The sequence below is a fragment of the Salvia splendens genome, chromosome 5 (assembly GCF_004379255.2).
Source record: "Salvia splendens isolate huo1 chromosome 5, SspV2, whole genome shotgun sequence".
NCBI lineage: Eukaryota > Viridiplantae > Streptophyta > Magnoliopsida > Lamiales > Lamiaceae > Salvia > Salvia splendens.
This window is the reverse complement of record NC_056036.1, coordinates 20509059-20536338: the sequence shown is the minus strand read 5'-3', so window position 1 is coordinate 20536338 and position 27280 is coordinate 20509059. Positions and strand designations below refer to the sequence as shown.

At 38.8% G+C, this 27280-nt stretch overlaps 2 protein-coding genes across 3 annotated transcripts; both read right to left on the bottom strand.

Annotated features, from left to right (window-relative positions):
• Positions 1-2224: 2224 nt before the first annotated feature.
• On the bottom strand, positions 2225-3043 carry LOC121802472. Its single transcript, XM_042202150.1, has 2 exons — positions 2933-3043; positions 2225-2864 (listed from the first exon to the last, which is right to left on the bottom strand). Exons 1-2 carry the CDS (start codon positions 3029-3031, stop codon positions 2355-2357), a joined length of 609 nt encoding a protein of 202 aa, XP_042058084.1. The 5' UTR covers positions 3032-3043; the 3' UTR covers positions 2225-2354.
• Positions 3044-11415: 8372 nt separating this feature from the next.
• LOC121802758 (uroporphyrinogen decarboxylase 1, chloroplastic-like) lies at positions 11416-13879 on the bottom strand. Of its 2 annotated transcripts, none has more exons than XM_042202451.1 (6): positions 13771-13879; positions 13537-13670; positions 12707-13092; positions 12350-12634; positions 11941-12176; positions 11416-11770 (listed from the first exon to the last, which is right to left on the bottom strand). In XM_042202451.1, the coding sequence occupies exons 1-6, from the start codon at positions 13794-13796 to the stop codon at positions 11602-11604; spliced, it is 1236 nt and encodes a 411-aa protein (XP_042058385.1). In that variant the 5' UTR covers positions 13797-13879; the 3' UTR covers positions 11416-11601. The 2 variants fall into 2 exon arrangements, with proteins under 2 accessions (XP_042058385.1, XP_042058386.1); XM_042202452.1 differs by having other exon boundaries at positions 12707-13089.
• Positions 13880-27280: the final 13401 nt, after the last annotated feature.

The window sequence follows — 27280 nt, the reverse complement described above, 5'->3', positions numbered from 1 at the left end:
CCATTGTTAATGAGGAAACCATACAAAGTTGGAATTGGTTTATGGAACGTATTAGAATTCACGTAGCCAAGCATGAAATATGTGTAATATCTGATAGGCATGTGGGAATCATAGATGCAATGAATTCTCCCATATGGAAAGAAGAACCCAATGTGGGGCATCACAGATTTTGCTTGGTACATGTTAGAAAAAATGTTTTGCAGAATCACAAAGGCATCATGGTAAAAAAACTTGTTTGGAAAATTGGTATTGCTACAAAGAAACGCAAGTTTAAGATCAGACGTCGTTTACTTCGAACCATCAACAACGAGGCTGTGCAGTACCTTGATGCCGTGGAGTTAGAAAAATGGAGTTTGGCGTATGACAAACACAAAAGATGGGGTGAGATGACCACTAATATGGTTGAATCTTACAACAATGTGTTGAGAGGCGCAAGACAACTCCCAATTAAAGCTTGCATTGATCTGATATTTTGGAGGACAATAAAATGGTTTAATGAGCGGTCAATTGCATCAACACAGTGTGCCACACCACTTACCCCGTGGGCCCATGCAAAGGTGTGCAAAAATGATGTAAAAGGTCAATTACATAATGTGAGAGTCCCAAACACAATTGCAGGGCTTTACGTGGTTCGAACAAAGCGTCGAATTGGTGGAAAAGGGCGGTAATAAGTGGAAGGTAAAGTACTTGGAGTCGAACTGCAAATGTCAAAAGTGGCAGATGTGGAGGCTTCCATGTTCACATGCAGCGGCAGTTGCGCGGTTTAGAAACGAGCCCATGCTGTCGCTTGTTGATAACGTATACCGCACAAGTGTTTGGGTACACCAGTATTCTACGGTGTTCAATCCAATCAGACACCAAGATTATTGGGCTGTGCCTGAATGGACTTTGCAATGTTCACGAGCCCAGTTAATGCCTAAAAGTCGAGGTCGATATCGTACTACTAGGATTCCTAATCAGATGGATGTCCGTGAAGCTGACCAGCCACGCGCCCGACGCCGATGTAAACATTGCCGTCAACCAGGGCACGACAGACGCAACTGCCCGAATGCTTCTTCAAGGATGGATACTCAGTTGGTAGATGATGCCGCTGACGATTTTATGCCTCCACCTCCATCAAGATCTGCAGTTCGAGGTCGTCATTCTATCAGCCACACTGATGATGCCGATCATGATGTTATGCCTCCACCTCCACCAAGATCTGTAGTTCGAGGTCGGCATTCTGTCAGCCACACTGGTGGTACAGGCGAAGACATCGGTCTCAGTGATATCCCACATTCTCCACCTAGGTCTTCTGTGCGAGACGATTATTTCGGGGTGGATTTAGAGAATGTCGTTGTGCAAGATACTCCTCCGTCTAAACTCTCCACCGCCAGAATCGGGAAGGGTATCCGTAGCTTCTTTACCCGGAGAAGGCGAGACAATTGAATGTGTAACAACTATTTAGCTGAATTGAACATTGTTCTGTTTGTTCTGTTTTACTTATATTTTGGCGGCGTCGTAGTTATTTATTGAATAGAAAATTGTTCTGTTTTACTAATATTTTGGCGAGTCATAGAATATGCAAAACGTAAAATTTAGTTTATTAAAAACGCCACTCAAGATGGCGTTTTTCCTAAAAACGCCATCTAAGTTGGCGGGTTTGTGTTAAAAACGCCATCTAAGTTGGCGTTTTTATCTAGAAACGCCTATTTTGTTGGCGTGTTTTAAAGACGCCAACGCCGATTGGCGTGTTTGTTCAGAACCTCAACCTCGGTGTGGCAGAAAATTGCAAAAAAATTTTCAGACTTAGACACGCCATCTTGAGTGGCGTGTTTAAAAAAACGCCACTGAATATGGCGTTTTATCGAAAAAATGCCATCGTCGTTGGCGTGTTTTAAAAAACGCCTAGTAAGCTTGGCGTGTTTGTTCAGAACCTCAACCTCGGTGTGGCAGAAAATTGCAAAAAAAAATTCGGACTTAGACACGCCATCTTGAGTGGCGTGTTTAAAAAAACGCCACTGAATATGGCGTTTTATAGGAAAAACGCCATCGAAGTTGGCGTGTTTTAAAAAACGCCTAGTAAGCTTGGCGTGTTTGTTCAGAAACTCAGCCTTGGCGTGGCAAAAGATTGGAAAAATGTTTCAAGTTAAAAATGCCATCGTGAGTGGCGTGTTTCAAAAAAATGTACCAATCCAGCTTATACGAGTTCAAATTATCAACATGCACACGTATAAAAAGCGGATTTATCAAATTACTAATATACATACGCCAAATGAATGAAAAAACACCAATATCAATACAATATATCAAATTACTTATATAAAGCGTTCAAATCAATGTAAAAACACCAATATAAAAAGTTCGGGCAACGTTCACTCGTCTCGCCTTTTACGCATAAACAGACTACGGATTCCCTTCCCGATGCTGGTCTTAGGGATTCTAGACGGAGGAGTATCTTCAACGACGGCATTCTCTAAATCAATGTCGTCTCTCGCAGAAGACCGAGGTAGAGATTGTTGATCGCTGAGACCGAAATCTTCTCCTGTACCACCCGTGTGGCTGACTGAGTGACGACCCCGCACGGCAGATCTTGGTGGAGGTGGAGCCACAAAATCGTCATCAGAATCATCAACCAACTGAGTATCCATCCTTGATGATGACGACTCTCCACCAACTTTCTTCTTTCCACGCCGCTTCGCTTTTTGCCGCACGGGCATGTCAAGGTCCAGCTCAGAGCGCTGTGAAGGACGGTGGTCCATCGTCTCAGCTTCCCCACATATCTGGAGGCCATCTTCAACCATTCTCGAAATGGTGAATAAATCCGGCCGTCCTGACATGTCTTGCTCCCTAAGAAAGTGGCGTATTTTGTGAAGGGTCTCCACCTACAATTTTCAGTGTTAATTACATTTCATCTTATGAAATTAAACAAAGAAAAGTTATTGAAATCTACCGCGTAGTGATGAGAGGCCGCCGTTTCATGGAAGCCCTCATGAGAATGCACCCCAGGTTTTGTTAGGTACACCACGGTTATCCGGCGAAACCAATCCATGTACTCATTAGTAGCAACAGGCACCATTGAGTACTCCAAATCAACATACACCGTGTCGTGCCTATTATGCCAATCTTGTATATGATTGGCGTGCCACTGAACCCAGTTCCGACCTGCTTTGCCACGTCGATCCTGTTTCGTACAATCAGATCCGTGGAACCGGTCGACAATCGGGATATAAGGTTGGACAATCCCAAATTGTCGCAACACCCGCTGTGGCATGTGTGGCTCAACCATATTCCAGCAGATTAGTGTTGTCATCGACGTCCATATAGGACGACCGGCAACACAAACATCCGGCAGATTTCGCGATTCATACGGCCTCCAAATAAACTAAATATGAAACTTATTTAGTCAAAACAAGTTCAATCAAAACAACACACTAGCAACAATTTAGTTTACGTAAATTACCTTATTGGCATGCATTGTTGAGAACTGATCTCTGAAAGTTTCAATGCAATGCCCCGGTGCTTTTACATAAGAGGCCCGACCAGTCCATCTACAAAAATTAAATTATGAGCGAACAACACAAAAATCAATAAAAATTATGCTTAAAAGAGTAATTAGTGGACAACTTACGCGACTGCACATGGTAAGTAGTCTACGGGCGCGGGGTTCAGCATCTGCGGTCTAATAATTGGGATTCTTTCCCAAGCCCACAGCTGTAACAATGTAAGAGCTCCCCCGACATCGGTCCTCTTACCAAGTGCAGCTTCACATAGATTGTGGTACAAGCAGGCAAGAGTCGCACCTCCCCAGCTATAGCTAGCACATTGTTCTATATCCATGAAAAACTGAAGGTAGAAGAAGGGAATTTTATTACTGGTAGCGTTCGGGATCAGTAGACCACCCAGTAACAGCAGACAATACACACGAGCACGTTGATTGTACATGTATTGCTCGTGGTCATCACTCAACTCAATCCGCAGTTGATTTGATAAGCTTGTCTGCTTCCAGTTCAATTCTTTTAGATCAACTGCATCTGGAATAAAGCCAAGAAAATCTAAACAAACATCCTTCCAATAGTTGACATCCTTAGTGGGGATGTAACCCGTCAGAGGCTCACCGTCAGTTTTGAGGCCCCATAAGACCTCCACGTCCTCTAAGCTCACAGTCGCTTCACCGACTGGAAAGTGAAACGTGTGAGTCTCTGGCCTCCAACGTTCAATCAAAGCGGTGATAAGATGGTGGTCAATGTCTTTCGGTTGACCACACCTCAACATCCCGCCGAACCCCATCTCATCTATAACCGCCAAAACACGAGGATTTATGGGAACATCCCATATGATTCCTTCGTATCTTCTACACCGTACGTCTTCCGATGGCACTCCTGCCCATATGTTATTAGAGACGTGTTGTCTCTGCAGATATAATACGGAGGGGTCCTCAGGACCACATAAGAGCCGACGACGAGAAGTTGAAGAAGATGCCATAAATCACCTACACAACATTCATATTCCAAATTAAACAACAAACAAACCTAAACAAATTCAATAATTACAAACAATTTAATACAATATCACAAAATGGAACACCTATATCAAACAATTCACAATACACAACTTCAACATCATAACACAATTCACCTACACAAAAGTAACAGTTCAAATAAACAATATACATCAATTTTCCACCAATTCAACTTACCCAATTTTAGTTTAACCAACCTAACAATTTCAATTTCAACCTAACAATGTACACAAAATTAACATTTCAAACTAAAAAAAGACATTAACCAAAACCCACATAAACCAAATCAATTTGCCCAATTTTTAAGCTATCAAACCCTACGATTTTGGTTTATAATCAAATTTATACACAAATTCACTTAACCCAAACAATCCAACATAATAATCAACACTAACGTCATACAAATAATCCATATGCACAATATTTCAACTCAAATCGCAACACATTACAAACCCTAGCTAAGTATCCAACAATTACTCTAATAATGTAAAAGATAAGCATACTAACCGAATAAATTGGACGAATTTGGGGAAAACTAGCACCGATTGATGAATGGAGGGCGAAATCACAAAGACACGGACGAATTTGCGAAGGATTTGGCCGCTGCTAGAGAAAATCGCGAAGTGGGTCTGTGGTGTTAATTTTTCGCGACTGTCTGCTGCTAGTATATGTTTCTGAACAAAGACGCCAATGGTGTTGGCGTCTTTTAGTAAATACGCCGATCAGGTTGGCGTTTTTTACGTTAAACACGCCAATGACCTTGGCGTTTTATTTAGTAAAGACGGTGCCATTGTAAAACGCCAACTATGTTGGCGTTTTTGCGTATAGACACGCCAATCTCACTGGCGTTTTTACTTATAAACACGCCAACTTCATCGGCGTTTTTCCCATAAATGGAATTGATAACAAAATGGGTACATTTGCGTTATTTTAAAGGCCAAGTGGCCTATATACGCGATTTTCTCGTACTAATTCAGTTAAAGGGGCTGCAGAGTGCAGCAGCCACTACAAGCTCACGAGTACACCCCAAGAACCACCAGAATCAGTTGGGAAAGAAGCCAAAGGAGTCAGAATATACACTCTGCAAAGCTGCAGAGAAGGCAGCCAACACAACCAGAGACCCTTTTTCAGCCAAGTACACCAGCCTTTTCAGGCTTTCAGTTAGGCCACAAGCATAAATAGGCCTCAGCCCTCCCTCCCTCACCATCACAAAAACAATCGCATACAGTGGGCCAAGTGAGAGGGAGTTGGAGCCGAGAAGCTAGCTAGATAGAGATCTCAAGAGCCACAACCAGTGGAGAGGTAACACTCTCCCTTTCTCCCCACATAATAGAAGCATGATAGAACGATTTCATGAGAATAAGTAGGCAATCTACCGCAGAACTTAAGAACACAGCATGCTAGCTTCAGTGCCCAACCAAAATCTCACTAGAACCATATCAGGGAGCAACCCTTAGTAGTTAACACGCAGGCATAGCAACCAAGCCAAGAATACTTAAGCTCTAAAATATGCGCCTAAATGAAAACCGAGACAGAATCGCAGAATAAAATCCACAGCCATAGAATAATAACAAGCCCTCAGTTAAGAACAAACACCGATCACAGATACGATTGAGTGGCAAACTAGACAGTGAAGGGGTTAAAGGGTGACTTAGCTTAGTTAGTGGAGGCTGTCTGGCGATGGAGAAGGAAACTGAGCGACGCCGCGGGGTTAGTCCGCTAGCAGCAGTACCGGCAGGAGCGTCGCTGCCTCGACGTGGCAGCTGCTCGTTGCGCGACTGGAGACGGAGACAGCGGAGCAGCAGCTGGCGAGGCGGTGAGTCGCTAGGGCGCGGAGGTGAGGCGACGCCTCCTCCCGTAACGGCAACTCCGTTTGAGAATGAGGAAACTCTGCGGTGTTGTCGCCGAAGAAGAAAGATGGTAAGAATGAGCTGAGGGGAATCCCGATCCGTGGAGAAGGAAAGTTACTCCGTGCGTGGGTTCCCCGGCGGACGACGTGAGACCGTCGGGAGTGACGAGAAGAGGGGTGGCTAGTGTCCCACGGTTCCAAAACCGGCGGTTCCGGTTTATTGGAATTCGGAACCGGAAACGGACCGTGAGGCTATTTCACGGTTCCGGTTCCGGTTCGGAACCGCCGGTTTTCGGATGGTTTACACGGTTCCGGTTCGAAAACTGGCGGTTTCACGGTTCGGTTTTTTTCTATGTAATTTGAAATTTGGACTTATACAATAAATTGGAACAATACAACAGATAATTTAAATTGAAATAAGACGAATAAGGTGAAAATGATATCAATTTTATTGAATTTGAGTTGTAACGGACAACGATATATTACAATTTACAATACATATACAAGTATACAACATACAACAATGTAATATAATTTTACAAGTGTCGTCGGAACGTAAATAAAAAAAACATGAAATGAGGGGATAGTGGATGAATTTGAATTCAAAATTAAAACTAAAAAAAATTGAATTTCGGAAAACCGGCGGTTTTGGAGGAAAACCGTCGGAACCGCCGATTTCACCGCCAAAACCGCCGGTTCGGTCAACAAACCGTCTACCTCGTGTTCCGCACCGGAACTGAAAACCGCCAGTTTCGCGGTTAACCGCCGGTTTCCGGTCCAAAAACTGCCGGTTTTGGCCGACAAAACCGGCTGAAGCTGCCCCCGCTGCCGTCTTGGTTTTCTCGCCGGAACCGTGGAACCGCCGGTTAACCGGCGGTTCGGTGACGGTTCCGGTTCGAAAAATCTTGAACCGGAACCGGACTGCTGTTCCAAATGCGACGGTTCCGGTTCGAAAAATTGACACGGTTCCGGTTCGGCTGTTAACCGCCGGAACCGAAACCGGTGGGCATCTCTAGGGGTGGCGATGGAGGCTAGGGTTCACCCGTTTCTGTTTTGGAATTGGGAATTTGGAGAGAGAAGGAGATGGGGGTTGATGCAATTGGAGGAATAAGAAATTTGGGCCTGATTCATTTCTCTTTGGGCCCATTTAAATAAAAGAGAGCTTGGCCGATTTTAATTAAGGAAGAAATATTCTGGGCCCGATAATTATTTTGGACTATTAACTTGGTTGAAGCCATTATCCTAGATCTTTTTCAAGAGTATAATGGGATTAATTCACTAAGCCACGGAAGAAATGAACTATTTAGCCGTATCGAAATAGTTTTCGATAAGTTTTTTTAAAGCGGACTTTACTAGTCACAGAAAGTATTTTTTTCAAATACTTAAGATAATTCGAAAAAATTAGTGTACATGCACAGTTCGGCCAGATTTCGAATAAATTAAATCGCCGATTTAATTAATGAGTTTAGCCTTCTAAATTTTAGAAATGAAGGAAATAAAATAATAAGCACACGCTTAGGCATGCATTCATGCAAGATGAATAATTTTTAAAGCCTAATTTAGGTATATTGAATTTTGTAAAGGAACGTCGTCGCCCGACGCGTAATCTCAGGACAGGAAAACACCCTTTTGCAAGAGTTTAAGCAATTGAGGTAGGCTCTTCTTTTCTTTCAGAAATGTGATTTATGTGAAAAATCATGAATATTTTGAATGAGTTGTCATGCCCAGTTTTGATTTATGATTGCCTATCTGTTTGGCTATGCCAAACCAGTTTAATCGAATTCGGGTCCCAGTAGGGCCGCAAACCCTACTCGGACTAGTGTATACCAGGGACCGTGAGCCAGCGCCAGCGTTGGCCGGTCCAGTGACCGTTGGAATGTGGCTACATTCCCGGCTCACCAGATTAGATATGATATATCATCAGAAGTTAAATGACTGCAGTCTATTTTCAGAAAGAAATAACAGTTTTAGTGACCGGGACTTATTTCAGAAAAACCCCGTGTTCACTCAGTTTGGCTGACAACTAAAAGTGAAATGTTTTCGGCATGAGTCCACTGAATGCATCAAGTACTCAGCCATGCATATTGTTTTCCTTAATGTGCAGGTTGATCGATGTCAAAGCCGAGGAGGTGTTGGGACAAAAGATTGAATAAGTAGGAAGATAGCTGATGTAGTATGTCTTCATACATATTACATTTGTCTTGGCACTCTTCCGTTGCGCAAATTTAGAACTTGCTTTTAGCAAAGACAATTGTCCTATAACTACTCTGATTCAGTATGATTTGTAGCCTCAACACATTTCAGACAATGTTTCCTTTGATTTAAGCATCTTATGATGAGTTGAGACAGTTTCAGTAAGATTTAGTCGTGATATAGCTATACTTTCTTTGACTAGGGAGATATGGTCATGACAGTTATAGAGTGATTATGTGTTGGCATCGTTCCATTCCAAATTAGGTTTTTTTTCATGCTCGTAGGATGTGAAATATAAAGATTTGATCATACTCCACCCCTTGTTCATCTCGTTGGATAATTTAAGAACACGATTTGACGAATACATGAAGAGCATGTGTTGTGCTTTCTGTATTAGACTATTACAATTTTTATCTTTCCAACTACATTACTTCATATACAAATAAATGTGTGTCCATTAGTGCTATCATCTACTAGTATAGTTTGTAATATTACTACACCAGATCGATTTCACCTTTGTCCAAAACAAGTTGATACTGTATCATTTTACCTATCAAATAAAATTACTCAAAATAAAATATATTTGAGAGCTTTACAAAATTGATGAGCGGCGGGGCCACTACGATCCCTTAGTTAGAATTTAAAATCTCACTTTGACTTTGACTTTGACGTGAGCTTTAACAAATGTGAAAAAAAATGATGAAAATAATTAGTTAAATATATCTCCTACTCCATGCGTCCTATAATAGATGGCATATTATCCTTCCTTTTTAATGTGTCCTACAAAAAATAACACATTTCCCTTTTTGAAAAAGTTATTTCTTAGATTAATAAGTATACTATTTTCTCTCTTCACTTAACACATAAAACAAACTTCTTCAAAAATTGTGTCATTACTCAACTATGCCATCTATTATGGGGCGGGGGGAGTATTATATACTACTTCATCCATCTTACTCTTAAGTAGCTTACCCAGCATGTGATTTTATAAAGTGTTGTTTTGCGAGTTTATAGAGAGAATAAAGTACATTGTGTTGTCCAATTTTGAGAAATGGACAATTTAAAATAGGTTATCCTTAAAAAAAATGTATCACTTTGAATGGAACGAAGAATATATTAATTTTATAATAGACTTTAAGTGTAACAATGATTTACACTACAAAAAAAAGCTGGATTATCGACGGAAACACATTACCGACAGAATGTCCATAGTCCAAAACTAAAAAATTACCTACATGTAAATTACTGGTGGAAAAACACAGGAAATTTCCACCTGTAACACTTACCTACAGAAAAATAGGAATTTCCGACGGAATTTTTCATCCATAAAATTGTTGTTTTTTTTAATGTTAATAAAATGTAGACTCACATACTGATATACTTGCTTGATGATTAAAGTAGTGGTAGTTATAAGTTAAAGGTGAGTTACATCTCTTCGTTCCACCACATGTGATTTTTTTTTAGTACAAAATTTTAAAAAAATGATATTAGTTGAGTTGAGTGGAGATAATAAAGAATAAGAGTTAAGAGTGTCAACAATAGAATGACACAACCACGATTCCGCCAAAGGCACAGCCACAAAAACTCTTCCATAAGAAAATGAATAGCATAAGTTGGGAAAAATGTGGACTTCTGCCGAGCAACCCGGACCGAGTGGGATTGGAAGGGAAGCCACCCGGTCTGCTTGCCTTTACTGGACTACAAGTGCACCTTCGCCGACTTGCTACCCGGATCAGGTGGGACCTGGTCCGCTTATATCCTCTGGACTCATGCATGCCCGGCCAGCTTCTTGACCCGGGCCGAGTGGCCATGGTGTCGAGCCACCCGGTACGCTTGCAGCTCCTGGACCGGCTCCTGACATCAGCTGATGGCTCACCCAGGTCGAGTGACCAGCCACCCGGACAAGGTGGCGCCCCTAGCCTCTTTCGCCAAGTTTCGTCCTCATCTCTTCCTCGTTCAACAGCTTCCGGACAGGCACGGATAGGCTCTTGAGCTTCTTTCTTGTCATTGAGCGTGCTGCTGGCCATCCACGCGTCTTCGACAGACTTGAATTCACTTGCTTCTCGGACCCGACTTCCATGATTGTATCGATATACTTTTATGAATCCTTGAGGTTGTAGGTTCAAACCCTAAATCCTTAAAAATAAAACTCTAAAAGAATAAACAATCAACAACTTCCCTCCAGCCATCCACGCCGGCGCCTCTAGAAGTCCACCCACGTCGGCCCGTCGCCTCCAGCCGTCCACCCACGCCGTCGACTCCATCTTCCCACTGTCGCCCCTCCACGGCTCCACCCGACCACCCATCGTCATCACCAGCACTAATTGTATGTTCATATTAAGAACACTAATTTTGATTAGTAGATTAGTTTACTGTCATAGCAGCATTGTTGAATAGTTTAGTCCTACTATATATTTCATGAAGTCATGTGCTTACAATCTAATGTGAATTCTTGCCAGTATATATACCGAAAACTAATTGATAATATATGCACATTTGTTGAAAAGTTAAAAGAACCCCTCTATGAATATATTCACACAATGTGGCTTTTTTGTTCTACATCTTTTTATATGTTGTTATCATGTCAAAATTTACACCAGGAATACTGTGACAATTTCGGTTTTTCAATTTTAGGTTTTTAAAATCTTATACAATTTCAATTTTTTCGGTTTAGTTCAGTGTTCGGTTTTTTAGTTCGGTTTCAGTTTTAACAAAAAAATGGTTTATTAGCTCGGTTCGGACAAAAAAACAAAACAAACACCGAATGCTCGCCCCTAATGTCCCTAACCGAAGCATGCCATAATATATAACCAAACTACTACTTGAGTTTCAATTCAAAAAGTAATCTACATTCAATAAATGGTTATGCGTCTTGAGGCACCAAAGAAATTGAAACTATGAAATTTAATCAAATAGAGTGGGCTCATCATGTGCAAGTGCATATGGTTCTTCGATACAATGATGAATAAATATTACCAAAAAACTATGCTGGAAAAAAAACTGATTAGTTAGCTCATACCTGGGAAGAACAGTCTATTTGTACAACAAAACTGGACTCTCAAGCTACCAAATTGGGTTCCCCGGCTGCACGGTTTTGAACTCTGGAATCATAATCAAAGCTTCTTGCAACATCGAAGAAATGAGCCACTGCATCCTCCGGTGTACCAACAAGAACTCCATGGCCCAGGTTCAGAATGTGGCCTTTCGTCCCTGCACTGCTTATGACCCTGACAAGGCAGGCAAATCCTATCCGCTTCAGCAAACCATGAACACAGCTTGATAAAGCTTTAAATACTAGTTAGAGTTAAATCGTGGCTAATTAGAATGCATATTTAGCAATCAAATGATGCACAAAAGAAACTGTTGGATTCATAATCAGTTAAGTTCAATGACGAACCTTTTGATTTCATTGGTTATGGCAGGAAGAGGAGAAAATAGACAGGCAGGATCCACATTTCCTTGTATAGAAATGTCACTACCCAACCGTTTCCTTCCATCAGCCATATCCACTGTCCAGTCGAGCCCGATCACATCAACTCCAGTTCCTTTCATCCGTTCTAAAAATCCACCATTTCCATTGATATAGAGTACAAGAGGGGTTTGAGGGCATTTCTGCTTCACTGTTCTCACTATCTACATTTATCACATAAATGCGTTTAAAAAGATAACCAAATACCAATAAAAGCTTAAATGGTGTGCATCAAAAACCAATAGATTCATGAAACAGATATAGAAAATTTTAAGCCCTGCAAACTAAAATACAGCTTTATCCCTTTGTTAAAAAGCAACAAGAAAAGTGCGGTCACCTCATCGATGTAAGGCTTAGACCACATTTCCCACATATGAGGTGGCAATTGACCACCCCACGAATCAAATATCTGTATGCAATGAGCTCCAGACTCTACTTGGTAGATGACGTATTCAGCTATTGCCTTTGTAAGATGTGACAGAAGACTCCTTAGCAAAGTGGGTGACGTATGACACATGCTCTTTATTGTTTTATACGTTCGAGTTGTCCCACCTTCAACGATGTATGTAGCAATTGTCCAAGGAGCTCCAACAAAGCCCAAAACTGCAGCTTGTTCCCCTACCTAAAAGAAATATTAGAAACTGTCAAACAGCTTACGTAGACAGTGATTGGTGGCTCCATACCAATTACCAACCTCTTTCCGCAGTATCTTAAGAGAATCACCGACAAACTGTAGTTTCTCCAAATCGATAGGGTGCAACACTTTCAAGTCCTCTTCGGAACGAATGGGAGACTGTATCACCGGACCTCTCACATCCTCTATATCAAAAGGAACACCAAATGCAGGTAGTGGGGTAAGTATGTCAGAGAAAATAATAACTCCATCGGGACGGAAAGCTTCCCATGGCTGCAAAGAAATTTGCACAATGAGATCAGTCGTCTCTGATCTCTCTCTGAAGGATGGATATTTCTCTGCAAGCTTTCTATAAACAGCCATGTACCTTCCTGCTTGACGCATCATCCATGCAGGAGGACGGTTTACCGGCTCCCCTCTTGCAGCCTTGACCAACAAAGGATCTGCTTCCATTTTTAAGAAAATCAAAAGTGAACATATTTAGATAGTCGAATTTACCACATGTCGATAGGTAGTGCGATTTCCGACATAAAGGAATACATTTAGACCTCCATGATAAAAGTTCCTTGTCATCTACTCTGTTCACGTATCAGACCAGAGATAATTAAATTTATAGACCTAATTAGACGAGAAAAGTGATGAATTTGGATTCCCTATTCTTCATTGTAGGGCAAAGCCAATCATTCATAATATAGAGGATGAGCTTCAAGAGAATTATTCAGAGTTCTGAAGATCATTTCCCACATTAATCATGCAATAATAGTAAATACCTAAAAGCTAAAGCTTCATACAAAACGATATAAAAAATCACGATATATAATTAGGAAGAAAAATATCCCAATCCTAAATTTTTAAACATCAATCCATGAGCAATTAGGTAGGAAATGTACTAGATGAAGAAGCAGAAGCGTGAGCTGAGATGAATTTGGGGGATTGCTTTTGAGATGAAGCAGCTCCATTGGAGATTGCGAAATTGAGGGGCGTAAACAAGCTCGAGTTTCTCCAGCCCACGCCGCAGCAAGAACTGCGCACACAAACAATAAGAGAATCGCACAAATTGGGGAAACTATATACATAAGTCGATTCAACGCAGAAAATGAGGAATTGAGCGAGGTGAAACGTGCCTGCTAATGGTGGAAAAGCCCATCATCAAAAGAGTTGCGAAGTGCGTCGGTAGTCGCTTGATTTCTTCCTCGCCCCTTATCGCCTCAACTCAACTGACCTCTCAAAAACAACTTTATGACCTTTATTTTATTTACATTTACAATTTATTTTAATTCATTTTGGCACTTAGTAATTTTATAAAAAAAGTATCAATTTCATCGGAACACCGCAGTGATAGTGGAAGTGTGGGTTATAAGAGTATCTGCAACAGTGGACAGACGGAATTACTAGAAAAAGAGTATCAATTTCGTCGGAACACCGCAGTGATAGTGGAAGTGTGGGTTATAAGAGCATCTGCAACAGTGGACGGACGGAATTACTAGAAAAAGAGTATCAATTTCGTCGGAACACCGCAGTGATAGTGGAAGTGTGGGTTATAAGAGCATCTGCAACAGTAGACGGACGGAATTACTAGAAAAAGAGTATCAATTTCGTCGGAACACCGCAGTGATAGTGGAAGTGTGGGTTATAAGAGCATCTGCAACAGTGGACGGACGATGTCTGTCCGTCCATGCCAGCGGCATGGAAGACGTCGTCCGCCACTGCGCTCGCGCCGCTGGCACGGCGCTGCTCGTGCTGCGATGAATATTTTTTTTTCAAAAATTCGGTTTTTAATTATAAAAACTAATTAAAAATAAAAAAAATATTTTCTCAATCCCCAAAAAATGGCCTTTTGTTGCCCATTTTTCTATATTTTTTTTATTTTTTTTTTATTTTTTCCCCATAATCATCTATAAATACACACATTCATCTTCCATTTTCCACATCAAATCATCTCTCATTCATCTCTCATTCATATTTTTCATACAACTTATCTACACCTTCATCTCTCACTCAAAACCTCAAATGGATTTCACCCATCTTATTGCGGAAGCGGAGCGCGTAGAACAAGAATACTACGAACAACATCGTGTCGCTTATGATGCATATGTCGCAGCGAATACCCCCGCCCCTCCTCCTCAACCAACTAGATCAACTCGCCGCTACATCCATCGTGACGGGAGGGAGCCCACGAAAGGCTCGTTGGCGACTATTTTGCCGACCCGCCGCGGTTTCTGGCGGATTACTTCAGGCGTCGTTTTCGCATGTCAAAGCGCTTGTTTATGCGTATTGTCAACACATTGTCCGCCCGTGTTGAATTCTTCCAAACAGGTCCAGATGCAGCCGCCCAACAAAGTATCACGCCGTTGCAGAAGTGCACGTGTGTCATCCGACAACTCGCTACTGGGCAAACGGCCGACCTCTTCGATGAGTATTTGCATGTCGGCGAGTCCACTGGAATCCTTTGTCTTAAAAATTTTGCGAGGGCGTTCGTACAACTTTCGGTGATGAATTCTTTCGGGCACCCACCACCGATGATTACCAACGGTTGCTTCGTCTTCACGAATCAGTCCATGGCTTTCCCGGAATGCTTGGCAGCATTGACTGCATGCATTGGAGGTGGAAGAATTGTCCGACTGCTTGGAGGAGGCAACACTTAAGCGGCCACAAAGGCGGCGGCCCAACACTTATCCTTGAGGCGGTCGCCGACTACCGCCTATGGATTTGGCATGCATATTTCGGCGTTGCCGGATCCAACAACGACTTGAACGTGCTATATTCTTCACACCTCTTCAATGATGTGTTGAATGATGTAGCACCGACGATCGACTTCACCGTTAACGGAAATACATACCACATGGGTTACTATCTCGCTGATGGTATCTACCCAAGGTGGTCGACTTTCGTGAAGACGCTCAGCAACCCGCAAGACCCGAGACGGGTTCTTTTTGTGCATAGTCAAAAGTCCGCGCGGAAAGACGTCGAAAGAGCCTTTGGGGTTGTGAAGGCCCCGGCTCGGCTGTGGTACTTGAACAATATCGCCGACATCATGTACACGTGTATTATCTTACACAACATGATTATATCCGACGAAGGACCGAGGGCGGCTACCTTCTACGACGAGGATGAAGCCGGAGGCTCAAGTGCGAGGTTGTTAGGATTGGTATGCTGAAAAGCATATTTCGAGCAAGTTGCACGGATAGAATTGCTTGTATACAATAAACTCTACAATCTACTTTTAACTCAAGGCGAGAAGAATTAATTTTATTGCATTGATGTTTGCTTGTGCATTTATAAGATGTATCTCAAACATTTAAATGTATAAGAAGCAAATAAGTCTAATTCTTCAACATAGTAGACTGGTCGTGAACGACGTTCACAGAAGGTGACGCAGTCGGTCCTTTGTAGAAGAGAAATAGAATTTCACAACCCAGATAGGCTTTGGCTACCTATCGTGAAAGGTTGCAGTGTCAGTCCGCATGTTTCCTTACCTTAGGAAATAAACGACAATGGTGTGGTATAGCACTGAAGGATCTAACAGTTGAGATAAGTCTTTCTTGCTATTTACTGAAAGACGAGGTCTCGGTGATTGTTATTTCTTAATCATTGTTGACATAACATTGAGCATATGATATTGATTATGCACTACTTTGATTTATCAAATGGTGCGGATTTTTCGCAATCCAAGAATCCTGGTATCTTGGGTAGTGGTGATCAATGTCTAGAGCTGCTAGTATTGTTATTGCAATGAATCGTGTGCTGGGTGAGTCCAGTTTGATAATATCCTCAAGAGGTGATCGAAAAAGGTTTTATTATTCAGAAACCCGGCCGGTTGGAATTTATTCCAGAATAATAAATAAAGATTTTGAACTAGACAACTCTTGGAAAAGATATTAATTAATTAAAGTCAAATAGCAGACTTAAAATTAATTAATGGATATTTATATCTTAAACACATGAAATAATAAGTTAAAGAGGTAAAGCCCGGATTACTCGTAATTTGGGATTGGACGGGCAGTCAATATTATTATACTATAGTGGATGATAATAATATTCTATTGGACTTGTATTAAATTGGGGCTCAATTTAATTAGTAAAAGTCCAACAGGTTTGGCCCAAGTCCAATCTCCATGGATCCCTAATCTTGCCCATCATTACTCTATATAAAAGGAGATTAGAAAGGAGATTATATGATAATTAAGAGTTAATTTTCGTGCTCCCCTCTGGGAGTGGACGAAAAAATCGGTTTTTTACAAAATTGATATTCTGTCTCCTTTCTAATCAAGTCCTTTTCGATTCTGACAAGCTTTGCCCACCCAAAGGTCATTACCTGAGTTCGGGATACATATTAGAAGATTCGTGGTTGAGTACAAAGATCATCACGTGGAGAAGGCGCAAGCAATCGTCAATTCTTTGGAGAATCAGATCGGTAATCCTAAACCGTAGAATATCATGAATTAGGATTTTAATTCCTTAAGCATGATTTTTGTGTGTTCTTGTATGCAATTCAATGTTTAACATGTGAATAAATTAATCCCATAATCGGTTAAATAGATCCATATGTATGATTTATTTGTGAATGCTTGATTTCCGTTGTGCAAGGGGCACCAAACCCCAGTAATTGGTATCAGAGCCAGTTTTTGGCTCTGATCATGTGGATTAGTTTCATGTTATCTGAATTGCGTGAACACATGAGTTTCTTTGTTAGGTTCGTGTTTTATTGGTTATATATATGTTCAAATACGAAGAACAAAGAACAATAGAAGCGACGAAGGGCTGCCGAACAAATTTATATCAATTTGGTCGATGGAATCCAATCCCAATCTATAATGATTACATGGTGTTAATTGAATTGTTCATTTTTTTTGACGTGATTTACATATTGTAATCATTATTTTTCAAATTGTGATTACGTAAATATGGTTGTTTTCAATTAACTATGTTAATCAAATCGGTACATTAATTGTACGTAAACTGGAAATTGGAGTTTTCCTCTTCCTTGCTGTTACATGAATTGCGGGATATACCCAACCAATTCGATTCGAAATCATGGCGGTCTGTTCGAGATTTGCGGGGATAACTGCAAGATATCAGCGCCGACAGCTGCAGAGACGACGACGTCGCAACAACAACGACAACGCAGCAGCAGCGCCAGAGACGATGCTGAGGCTGACAGCAGCTGTGCGAGTGGGAGCCCTTCGTGGGCAGTTCCTGGACTCGAAAGACGGTCAACGACGGAGGTGAGAGCAGGCTGTTGTGACAGCAGCAACACTCGCGCGGGTCTTTGTCCCGTGACTTTAGATTTCCAAATTAGTTAGGGTTTCCTCAACCCTGGAACTAATTTTGGAGATATTTCCTAATTTTGTTAGGTTTTCCTAAACCTTTGTAACTAAATTTGGAAATAATTCAAGATATAATTTGGAATAAGTTTTGAATATACCAATTTAATTGGATTATCTAAAATTTAATTTTTTAATTAAATATGGATTAATTAAATTTTTTTATCCTTATTTTATGGATTTGGATAGATTAAATTCTATCTAGATAAATCCTAGATAAATTAGGATAATAATAAATTATTTTATTTTTTCTTATGGATTTATATAGATTTAATTCTATGAGAATAAATCCCGGATAGACTAGATAAATAGTTAATTGTGTTTGGATTTTATCCATATTATATGGATTTAGATATATTTAATTATATCTAGATAAATCCTACATAAATTTGGTAATAATTAATTTTATTGTCTTATGGATTTATATAGATTGAATTCTATGTGGATAAATCCTAGATAGACTAAGATAAATATTAATTAAGTTTATCCATATCTTGTAGATATTGATAGATCTATATATATCTAGAATATATCTTAGTAGATTTGGATAATTAAAATCCATGTTTATCTTTATCTTGTGGATATTTATAGAATTAATTCTATTTAGAAAATATCCTAGTAGATTTAGATAATTAAATGTATCTCTATCTTATAGATATTGATAGATTTATATCTATCTAGAATATATCTTAGAAGATTTAGATAATTGTTAATCCAGTATTGTAATTATCTTTTGGATTTAAGATAGATTTAGTTCTATCTGGTTAAATCCTAGTTGAATTAATTAATATTAATTCTAGTTTATCCTAATTTTATGGATATAAATAGATTTATTTCTATTTAGAAAATATCCTAGATAAATTTGGATAAAGATAATACAAGATAATCCTAATCTAATTGGATTTCGATAAAGTTAATTTATCTAAAATAAATACTAATAGATATGATATATTCTAGTTTCTTATTCTAAATAATTTAAGATTTTCTTAAATCTTAGAGTGATTGGATTTTATCTTATGGATTTGGATAGATTTGTTTCTATCCTGAAATATCCTAGTACGATTTTAATAATGATAATCCAAGATCAGTCTTATCTTGAATTTAAGGATTTGATTTTATTCTTATAAAATCTAGAATAATCCCAAAAAGGATTTAGACAGATTCAACTCTATCTAGATAAATCCTACATTAATTTGGATAGTCATTATCCAAGAAAATTTATCAAATCCGAAATTCCCATTTTGGATAAGATAAGGCTTAATTATTTAATTAAATCTCCCTAAATTTATTAAATAATTTCAATAATTATCCTGTGTGATTAATTACCATGAAGTAAATGGACTTATCTATTTATTTGGTGTTAATCTGTTTTAAGTGGATTATCTGCCTTATCTGCTTGTGTGATAATTATGCAAAAACCATGTTTAAAATGACTAAGCGATAATTACAACAGTGCGTTGTATATGGTCTCCATAAATTGGTCTATATATGAAGCAGTTTCTAATATTATCGCAACCCACCTTAGTGGGAGCGATAATCCTACGAAATAGCAAGTTCATAAGATTAGACTTCTTTATAGTAGGCGGCTTAAACTAGAAGCTTGTTTCTAATATTATCGCGACCCACCCTAGTGGGAGCCATAATCCTACGAAATTGCAAGTTCGTATGTTTATGCATTTTTATAAGATAGCTATGGAATTTTGTTAGTGGCGTACGACCTTCCCTAGAAGGAGTATCAAAACCGAAATGAAATTCCTAGATGCAAATATTTATGGTAAATGCTTAGGCAATATTTGGCGGCCATGCCACCTTAGTGGTCTCTGGACTATCCATCGGTATTGTGACCAGGAATTGTTGGAATCCGAATTTGTATGACCTCCCTAGAGGCGTACTTATTTTGGTTTTGACAGTTGCGAGATACATACATTGTTTTGTGGTTGTTTGCAATTATGTATCAAGCATAGTATGTGATAAATAGTTTTGTTTCTTCTCAGCCAAATTCTTAATAATGTCTGCGAACCTTAAAGAAATCAAACTTGAAGGACAAAATTATGTAGACTGGAAATATAAAATGGATAAGATTCTCATTGCTGAAAACTTAAAGTTTGTATTCACCAATTCATGTCCTCGATTTCCTCGACAAAATTCTACAAAGAAAGTTTGAGAATGCATTTTATGTGTGCACTTAGCAAGTTCTTTGAGATAGAAGGTCAAACTACTTTCTTTTAAGTAGTAAGACATGTCTTGGTTTATATTGATGAAAGAGGGATATCCAATGAGGACGTTGTCCAGATTTTTGTTGAAACATCCAAAAGAGTTAGAATATTTTGAAGAATCTTCTGATTCAGTTACTCAAATAGTTTCTATACTCAGTTCATCGCCAAATGTAATAAGAAGTGAGTACAAGAAGGTTGTTATTGAAAAGTTGGAAACCTTCAACATTGTATTCACTTTATTACTTTTGGAGGAAGATAACATGATAGTTGACGAATTCATTAAGGCTGCATCTTTCCTATGTCTTAGTTCAATCGAACAGAAGACTAGCAATGGAAAGAGGGAAGAGCTGAATTGTCATCAATGAAAGCTATAAAGGCACGAAAAATCAGGTGAAAAGTCAAAAGAGAAGATGCATTGTGAATTGGATTGACCTCTTCTACAGAAGGACAATGACTTAGATAACAATGCAATTTCTAAAAGAGAGATCTAGATCCAGTTGGGCAGTTGTTGCAGTGGGAGCTATTTTTTATGCTCACTTTATTGTTTTGTTTTGATGTATAAGACTTTATTTTATTGGTACAGTTTAGTTTGGAAAGAATTCAGTTTCAGTTTCTAAACTTGTTAATGATTAAATGATGTTCGATGTCATTTGATAATGCGTGCATTATTGAGAAATGTGGATCGAATATCTATCATAATACCATAGTAAAACAAATTATACATCATAGTATCTAAACAATATAATTGCAAAAAGATTGAGTTTAACACCACAGTTCAACTTCTTAAACAATGAATGATAAAGTATTTACGGTACTTAATCATAAGGCCAAGAAAGTACTTAGTAATTGTTCAAACTGATTTTGTCTAACTCAAGTGACTATCGAGATTTTAACAGCTTACTTGTTAAATAGCTTGAAGGTCAAGTAAGTCTGGTTGATGCACTATAAGTTAGAATCCTTTGGTGGTTCAAGGGATTCAGAATACTATGCAACATAGAAAGACTACTAAGTCTCAATGGTTTACACCATAGGAGACGAGAAAATGAGTTAAGATCAGTAGTGGGAGTTAAATCCTAGTTGACTACTCCAAGCATTCTTCTAAACAATGGGATAGTCATATAAGAAGATATCGAAGTCTCTCGAAGACAAGTTCGATAAGTGAACAGTTTTACTCAATAACACCTTATCATTGATGGGATATACGTTGGAAACAACGAGTTATACCTTAAAGAAACTATCATAACATCAGTACCTTCTACAACACACGAGTTGTGGACTAGAGGCAAGTTTAGTCCAACACATCTTAAGGTGTGGAGTTATTCCAACACATGTTTTGGAAAAGGTATCCAAGTAATTGGAGTTGTGTATTGAGGTATGTTCTAAGGTTGTCCCAAATGATAGAAAAGGTACAGGTTCTATAATCTTCACAACAAGATATGTGTTTGTATACACGAATACTAGATTCTTTGATGAAGATTATGAGGAGAACTACAAGCCTAACAAACATGATAATTCTCAAGATAATGAGAATATCTATTTTCCATCTTAACCAAGAAGTCATACCATTAGAAACTTATGCACTAAGAAAATCAACGTTTGTACCTAAGATTGTAAGAGTCGTGTCGTAGTGGGAGCGTTCTTTGTTTAACATAATAAGTTCATGGGTCTAAAAGAGTCTTAAGACTCAGTCTTAGATCAACTTGAACATAATCCCTGTAACTACAAGGACGCAATGACTTATTCAGATAATCATTCTTGATAAGATGATAGATTCTGAATAACAATCTTAAATAGACAAGAATGTTTGCAAGACTTGCGATACTACTCATAGACTATTTCAGTCAGTGGGAGCTAGTGGACCTGCAAGTGTAAGCATGGATCTCAAAAGGCTAGAATAATGGCAAAGGGTTATACCCAGAGTGAATTATATTCTCGCCTGACATTTTTGCCTAAGTCGATTTGTATATTGTCTATTGTAGCCTACATAAATTAGGATGTATGTATTATGATTGTCAAGACAGTTTTCTTTAAGTAGAAGTCTTGAGGAGATCATCTGCATGGAACATCTTAATGGTTATGTAATACAGGGCAAGAAAGTTGAAAGTGCACTATATCTGGTATTCATGGTACTCTACGATGATGACATCTATAAAAGTTGATAAACAACTAAGAGGGTTATCTAGCGTAGAAAACTGGTCGTCTATCCAGTTTAAGGATGATGGATTTAAGATAATCTAGTTGCATTCTAAGCATATGTGTCATTAGATTGCTAGAAAAAGAATGTATGTTTTCTTAAAAAATCCTACATCTACAGAATACTTAGACACTTTAGCATTGAAAATTCCAAGAAAAGGTTTTTATTTTTCTAGACGGAATTATTTTGTCTCTAGTCAAGTGTTTTTCGACATTGAATGAGATCAAGAAGAATGAGACAAGTTCTATAATTGGAAGTCTCATATATGCTATGATGTGTATTAAGTTAGATATTAGATTTGTCGTTGGCATAAAAGCATGATATCATTTTAACTATGGCCAAGGACATTGGATTGGGTAAAGAATATACTATAGTACTTGAAAAAGACTAAACGATATGCTCTAGTTTACCAGACATCCATGATATGTCCTTTAGGTTACATCGACTCGATTTTATAATTGATCGGTGATCGAGTCATCCTCTGACTATGTGTTCACTTTAGGAGTTGAATACTGAGACATGAAGGAGTGTTGATCAAATCATAGACTCCATCATGAAAATTACAAGTGTGGTTTCATCGGAAACTACTAAGGTAGTTGTTCATCTCAGTAATTTCCTAATAGCTTTGACTGTGAATCCGAGTATGCCTATGAGTATTATATTTTGTTATGATTACTCTATCCATGTGTCTAACTCGAGGGAAACACGATCTGATAAAGCTAAGCAATCACATAGAGAGGAAGTATGAAATTAATTAAGGATTAAGTGCGCAGCAAGACGTTATGGTTTCCAAGATATCATAAGAGAACAACCTGACAGAATTTTTCACAAAATGCCTATATGGCAACATGTTTCACACATGAGATGAAAAGTACGGTAGTTCGATGTATCATGGCCCAAAACCTGCTTAGAGTATAAGTGGGAGAGTTTTGGCAGTGGGTATACTCGAAAGCATGATTTTGAGTATAAGTGGGAGATTGTTAAAATTGGTATACTGAAAAGCATATTTGAAGCAAGTTGCACGGATAGAATTGCTTGTATACAATAAACTCTACAATCCACTTTTAACTCGGCGAGAAGAATTAATTTTATTGCATTGATGTTTGCTTGTGCATTTATAAGATGTATCTCAAACATTTAAATGTATAAGAAGCAAATAAGTCTAATTCTTCAACATAGTAGACTGGTCGTGAACGACGTTTACAGAAGGTGACGCAGTCGGTCCTTTGTAGAAGAGAAATAGAATTTCACAACCCAGATAGGCTTTGGCTACCTATCGTGAAAGGTTGCAGTGCCAGTCCGCATGTTTCCTTACCTTAGGAAATAAACGACACTGGTGTGGTATAGCACTGAAGGATCTAACAGTTGAGATAAGTCTTTCTTGCTATTTACTGAAAGACGAGGTCTCGGTGATTGTTATTTCTTAATCATTGTTGACATAACATTGAGCATATGATATTGATTATGCACTACTTTGATTTGTCAAATGGTGCGAATTTTTCGCAATCCAAGAATCCTGGTATCTTGGGTAGTGGTGATCAATGTCTAGAGGTGCTAGTATTGTTATTGCAATGAATCGTGTGCTGGGTGAGTCCAGTTTGATAATATACTTAAGAGGTGATCGAAAAAGGTTTTATTATTCAAAAACCCGGCCGGTTGGAATTTATTCCAGAATAATAAATAAAGATTTTGAACTAGACAACTCTTGGAAAAAATATTAATTAATTAAAGTCAAATAGCAGACTTAAAATTAATTAATGAATATTTATATCTTAAATACGGGAAATAATAAGTTAAAGAGGTAAAGCCCGGATTACTCGTAATTTGGGATTGGACGGGCAGTCAATATTATTATACTATAGTGGATGATAATAATATTCTATTGGACTTGCATTAAATTGGGGCTCAATTTAATTAGTAAAAGTCCAACAGGTTTGGCCTAAGTCCAACCTCCATGGATCCCTAATCTGGCCCATCATAACTCTATATAAAAGGAGATTAGAAAGGAGATTATATGAAAATTAAGAGTTAATTTTCGTGCTCCCCTTTGGGAGTGGACGAAAAAATCGTTTTTGACAAAACTGATATTCTGTCTCCTTTCTAATCAAGTCCTTTTCGATTCTGACAAGCTTTGCCCACCCAAAGGTCATTATCTGAGTTCGGGATACATATTAGAAGATTCGTGGTTGAGTACAAAGATCATCACGTGGAGAAGGCGCAAGCGATCGTCGATTCTTTGGAGAATCAGATCGGTAATCCTAAACCGTAGAATATCATGAATTAGGATTTTAATTCCTTAAGCATGATTTTTGTGCGTTCTTGTATGCAATTCAATGTTTAATATGTGAATCAATTAATCCCATAATCGGTCAAATAGATCCATATGTATGATTTATTTGTGAATGCTTGACTTTCGCTGTGCAAGGGGCACCAAACCCCAGCAGAGGTCTCCCCCACGCCGAGGTGTGCATACGACGATGGGTGAGAGGATCGAAACAAGGCACACAATGTGCGATACCCGAACCCACGTTTAGCTACAAGAAGACCTAATCAAACACATGTGGGCGAAATTCAGCAACGCGTAGTGGGTTTTTTTTAATTTTACGAATTTAATTATGTATTTTTTAATTTTTAGTATTTTAATTATGTAATTTTTAATTTTTAGGATTTTAATTATGTAATTTTTATTTTTTAGGATTTTAATTATGTCTTTTTTATTTTATTTATAATTTGTAATATTATTTTGGTTTTTTTTAATGAATTTTAATGTTATGGAAATGTTTTTATTTAAAATGAATTGTGCTCGTCCTTGCGGAAGAGCACAGCTGTGGGTGTTGTGCTCTTGCCTAAGAGCAGGCAGGAATAGTGGCGCCGGGCCCACAACCGTGCTCGTTGGCAAGAGCACGGTTGTGAGTGCTCTAATAGTTATGTATTAAAACTTGAATTATTCCTAATTAGCCTATTTCTATGGGACGGACGACGTACATAAGACTTACCACAACACACATGTTTCATTTCCTCTTTATCTAAAAACTTCTTAGGACACGTCTCTAGAGATAAAGTAATTTCATACTCAAAGGGTAAGAAACTTTCTTTTTGAAATTTTCCATGCTAAAAGCCTAAAACGTTTCAGCACTACGTCGATGTAGAATTATAGAGATAAACACAACATTATTTTTTTGCGATCTCGATAACCTTGATCCCAAGGATGTGTCTAGTTTCTCATGTATTCTTCATCTCGAACTTACTTGTTTCCATTAACTATTTTATACATAAACTTTCAACATGGCACTATTCAAATCCAAAGAACATGACTGCCTGATCGAAACAAAGTTCCATGATCTTGAAGCTTGCTTGAGTCCATAAATGACCTTCTTAGATTTCCATACCATGTGTTAGTTCCTTTTGACTTTGTATCCATCTGGCTGTTATATATAAATGGTCTCCTCAACGGTTCTATTCATCTCTTAAACTTCTTAATCTATATAGGACACTATTAACAAGAGTATATGGATTGACTTAATCATGGCGACTAGCAGAAGGTCTCATCGTAATCGATATATTCTCCTATTTACTTTTTATGTATTTATAAGCTCCTTGTCATACATGGATTATACTCCCCCCGTCCGCGAATAGGAGTCTCATTTCTATCCGGCACGGATTTTAAGAAATGTTAAGAAAAGTGGGTGGAAGAAAGTTAGTGGAATATAGGTCTCACTTGTATATATTAATTTTAAATGATATGTGAGTGGAATGAGTTAGTAGAATGTGAGGGTCTCTTACCATTTATAATAATAATGAACCAGGACTTCTATTCGCGGACGGACTAAAATGGCAAAACGGGACTCCTATTCGCGAATAGAGGGAGTAACTCGAATAACATCACCTCACCTCTTCCTAGGAAGAGATGATCTGTGTATCGTAGTATTAGGGATCTTATTTATCTATGCCATGCACCGAGTTAGAAGACTCTCTTAAGAGCATTAGCAATGGTGACCTATCTCCGGAGCTCATCTCAGAGTCTATCTCCAATTTTTCCTACCACGTCTTCAGGCCCATCTCAAAGCCTATCTCCATGCAATGAGAGCTCATCCCAGATCCTATCTCAGAGCCCATCTCATTTCCACATCATCATTATTTTTATATATCTCACTTGTAATTGTTGGTGTAAATTAAAGACAACGTAATATACGACAAAAAACAAATTCATTAAAAATAAAATAAAACATCATACACTAAAAAAATAAAGATAGAAAACATAATAAAAAAACAACGGAAGCACAACCTCAGAAGCACTCGGGTTCCGGCTCGTCCTCCCCGACACGACCCATTTACCCTATGAATTTGGGGCAATCCTTCAATTGCAGATATATTTCCCAGTACTTGAACCTTCTTGCATTGCCATCGTAGAAATCGTGAAATTTAGCACACTCATACACCAGGCATTTCCAATGCTTGCGTAGATCATCAGGTTGGTGTGTCGGGGCCCCTGCGGGCTTTACTTGTTCGTATCTTTTCTTGATACGCCCCTAGAAACCTCCCTCGCACTTGTTGGCTAAAATCGGGTCCTCAGAGATCTATGTCCAACAATGAGCAAGAGCAATTGACTCCTCTATGAAGTAGGTACTCATCGTCCGCCCAGCTTCAGACGCCTCCCCGATTGTCTCCTTCTTTCTCCCCTTCATGTCCGCCACCTTGTTGTTGAAGTTCATATCACCGTGGAGAGAAGTAATAAAATTGAAATTGAGATTGGAAAGGATGAATGTGAATTAATGGAGAATGGGGTATGTACAATAGATTAAAAATTGAATTAAATTTTAAAAAATAAATAAAAAAGTTGATATCGGCTCCATCATCGGGCCTGAGCCCCGCAATGGAAGCCCATCGCAGGCCAATGCAG

Excerpts from the sequence above, each read along its gene's own strand:
- LOC121802472 (XM_042202150.1), bottom strand. The coding sequence starts at position 3,031 with ATGGATTGGTTTCGCCGGATAACCGTGGTGTACCTAACAAAACCTGGG. Across the intron at positions 2,865-2,932 it reads CGGCCTCTCATCACTACGCG|GTGGAGACCCTTCACAAAAT; the intron begins GTAGATTTCAAT and ends TGAAAATTGTAG.
- LOC121802758 (XM_042202451.1), bottom strand. The coding sequence starts at position 13,796 with ATGATGGGCTTTTCCACCATTAGCAG. Across the intron at positions 13,671-13,770 it reads GGCTTTTCCACCATTAGCAG|TTCTTGCTGCGGCGTGGGCT; the intron begins GCACGTTTCACC and ends TTGTGTGCGCAG. Across the intron at positions 12,177-12,349 it reads CTAAGCCTTACATCGATGAG|ATAGTGAGAACAGTGAAGCA; the intron begins GTGACCGCACTT and ends TGATAAATGTAG.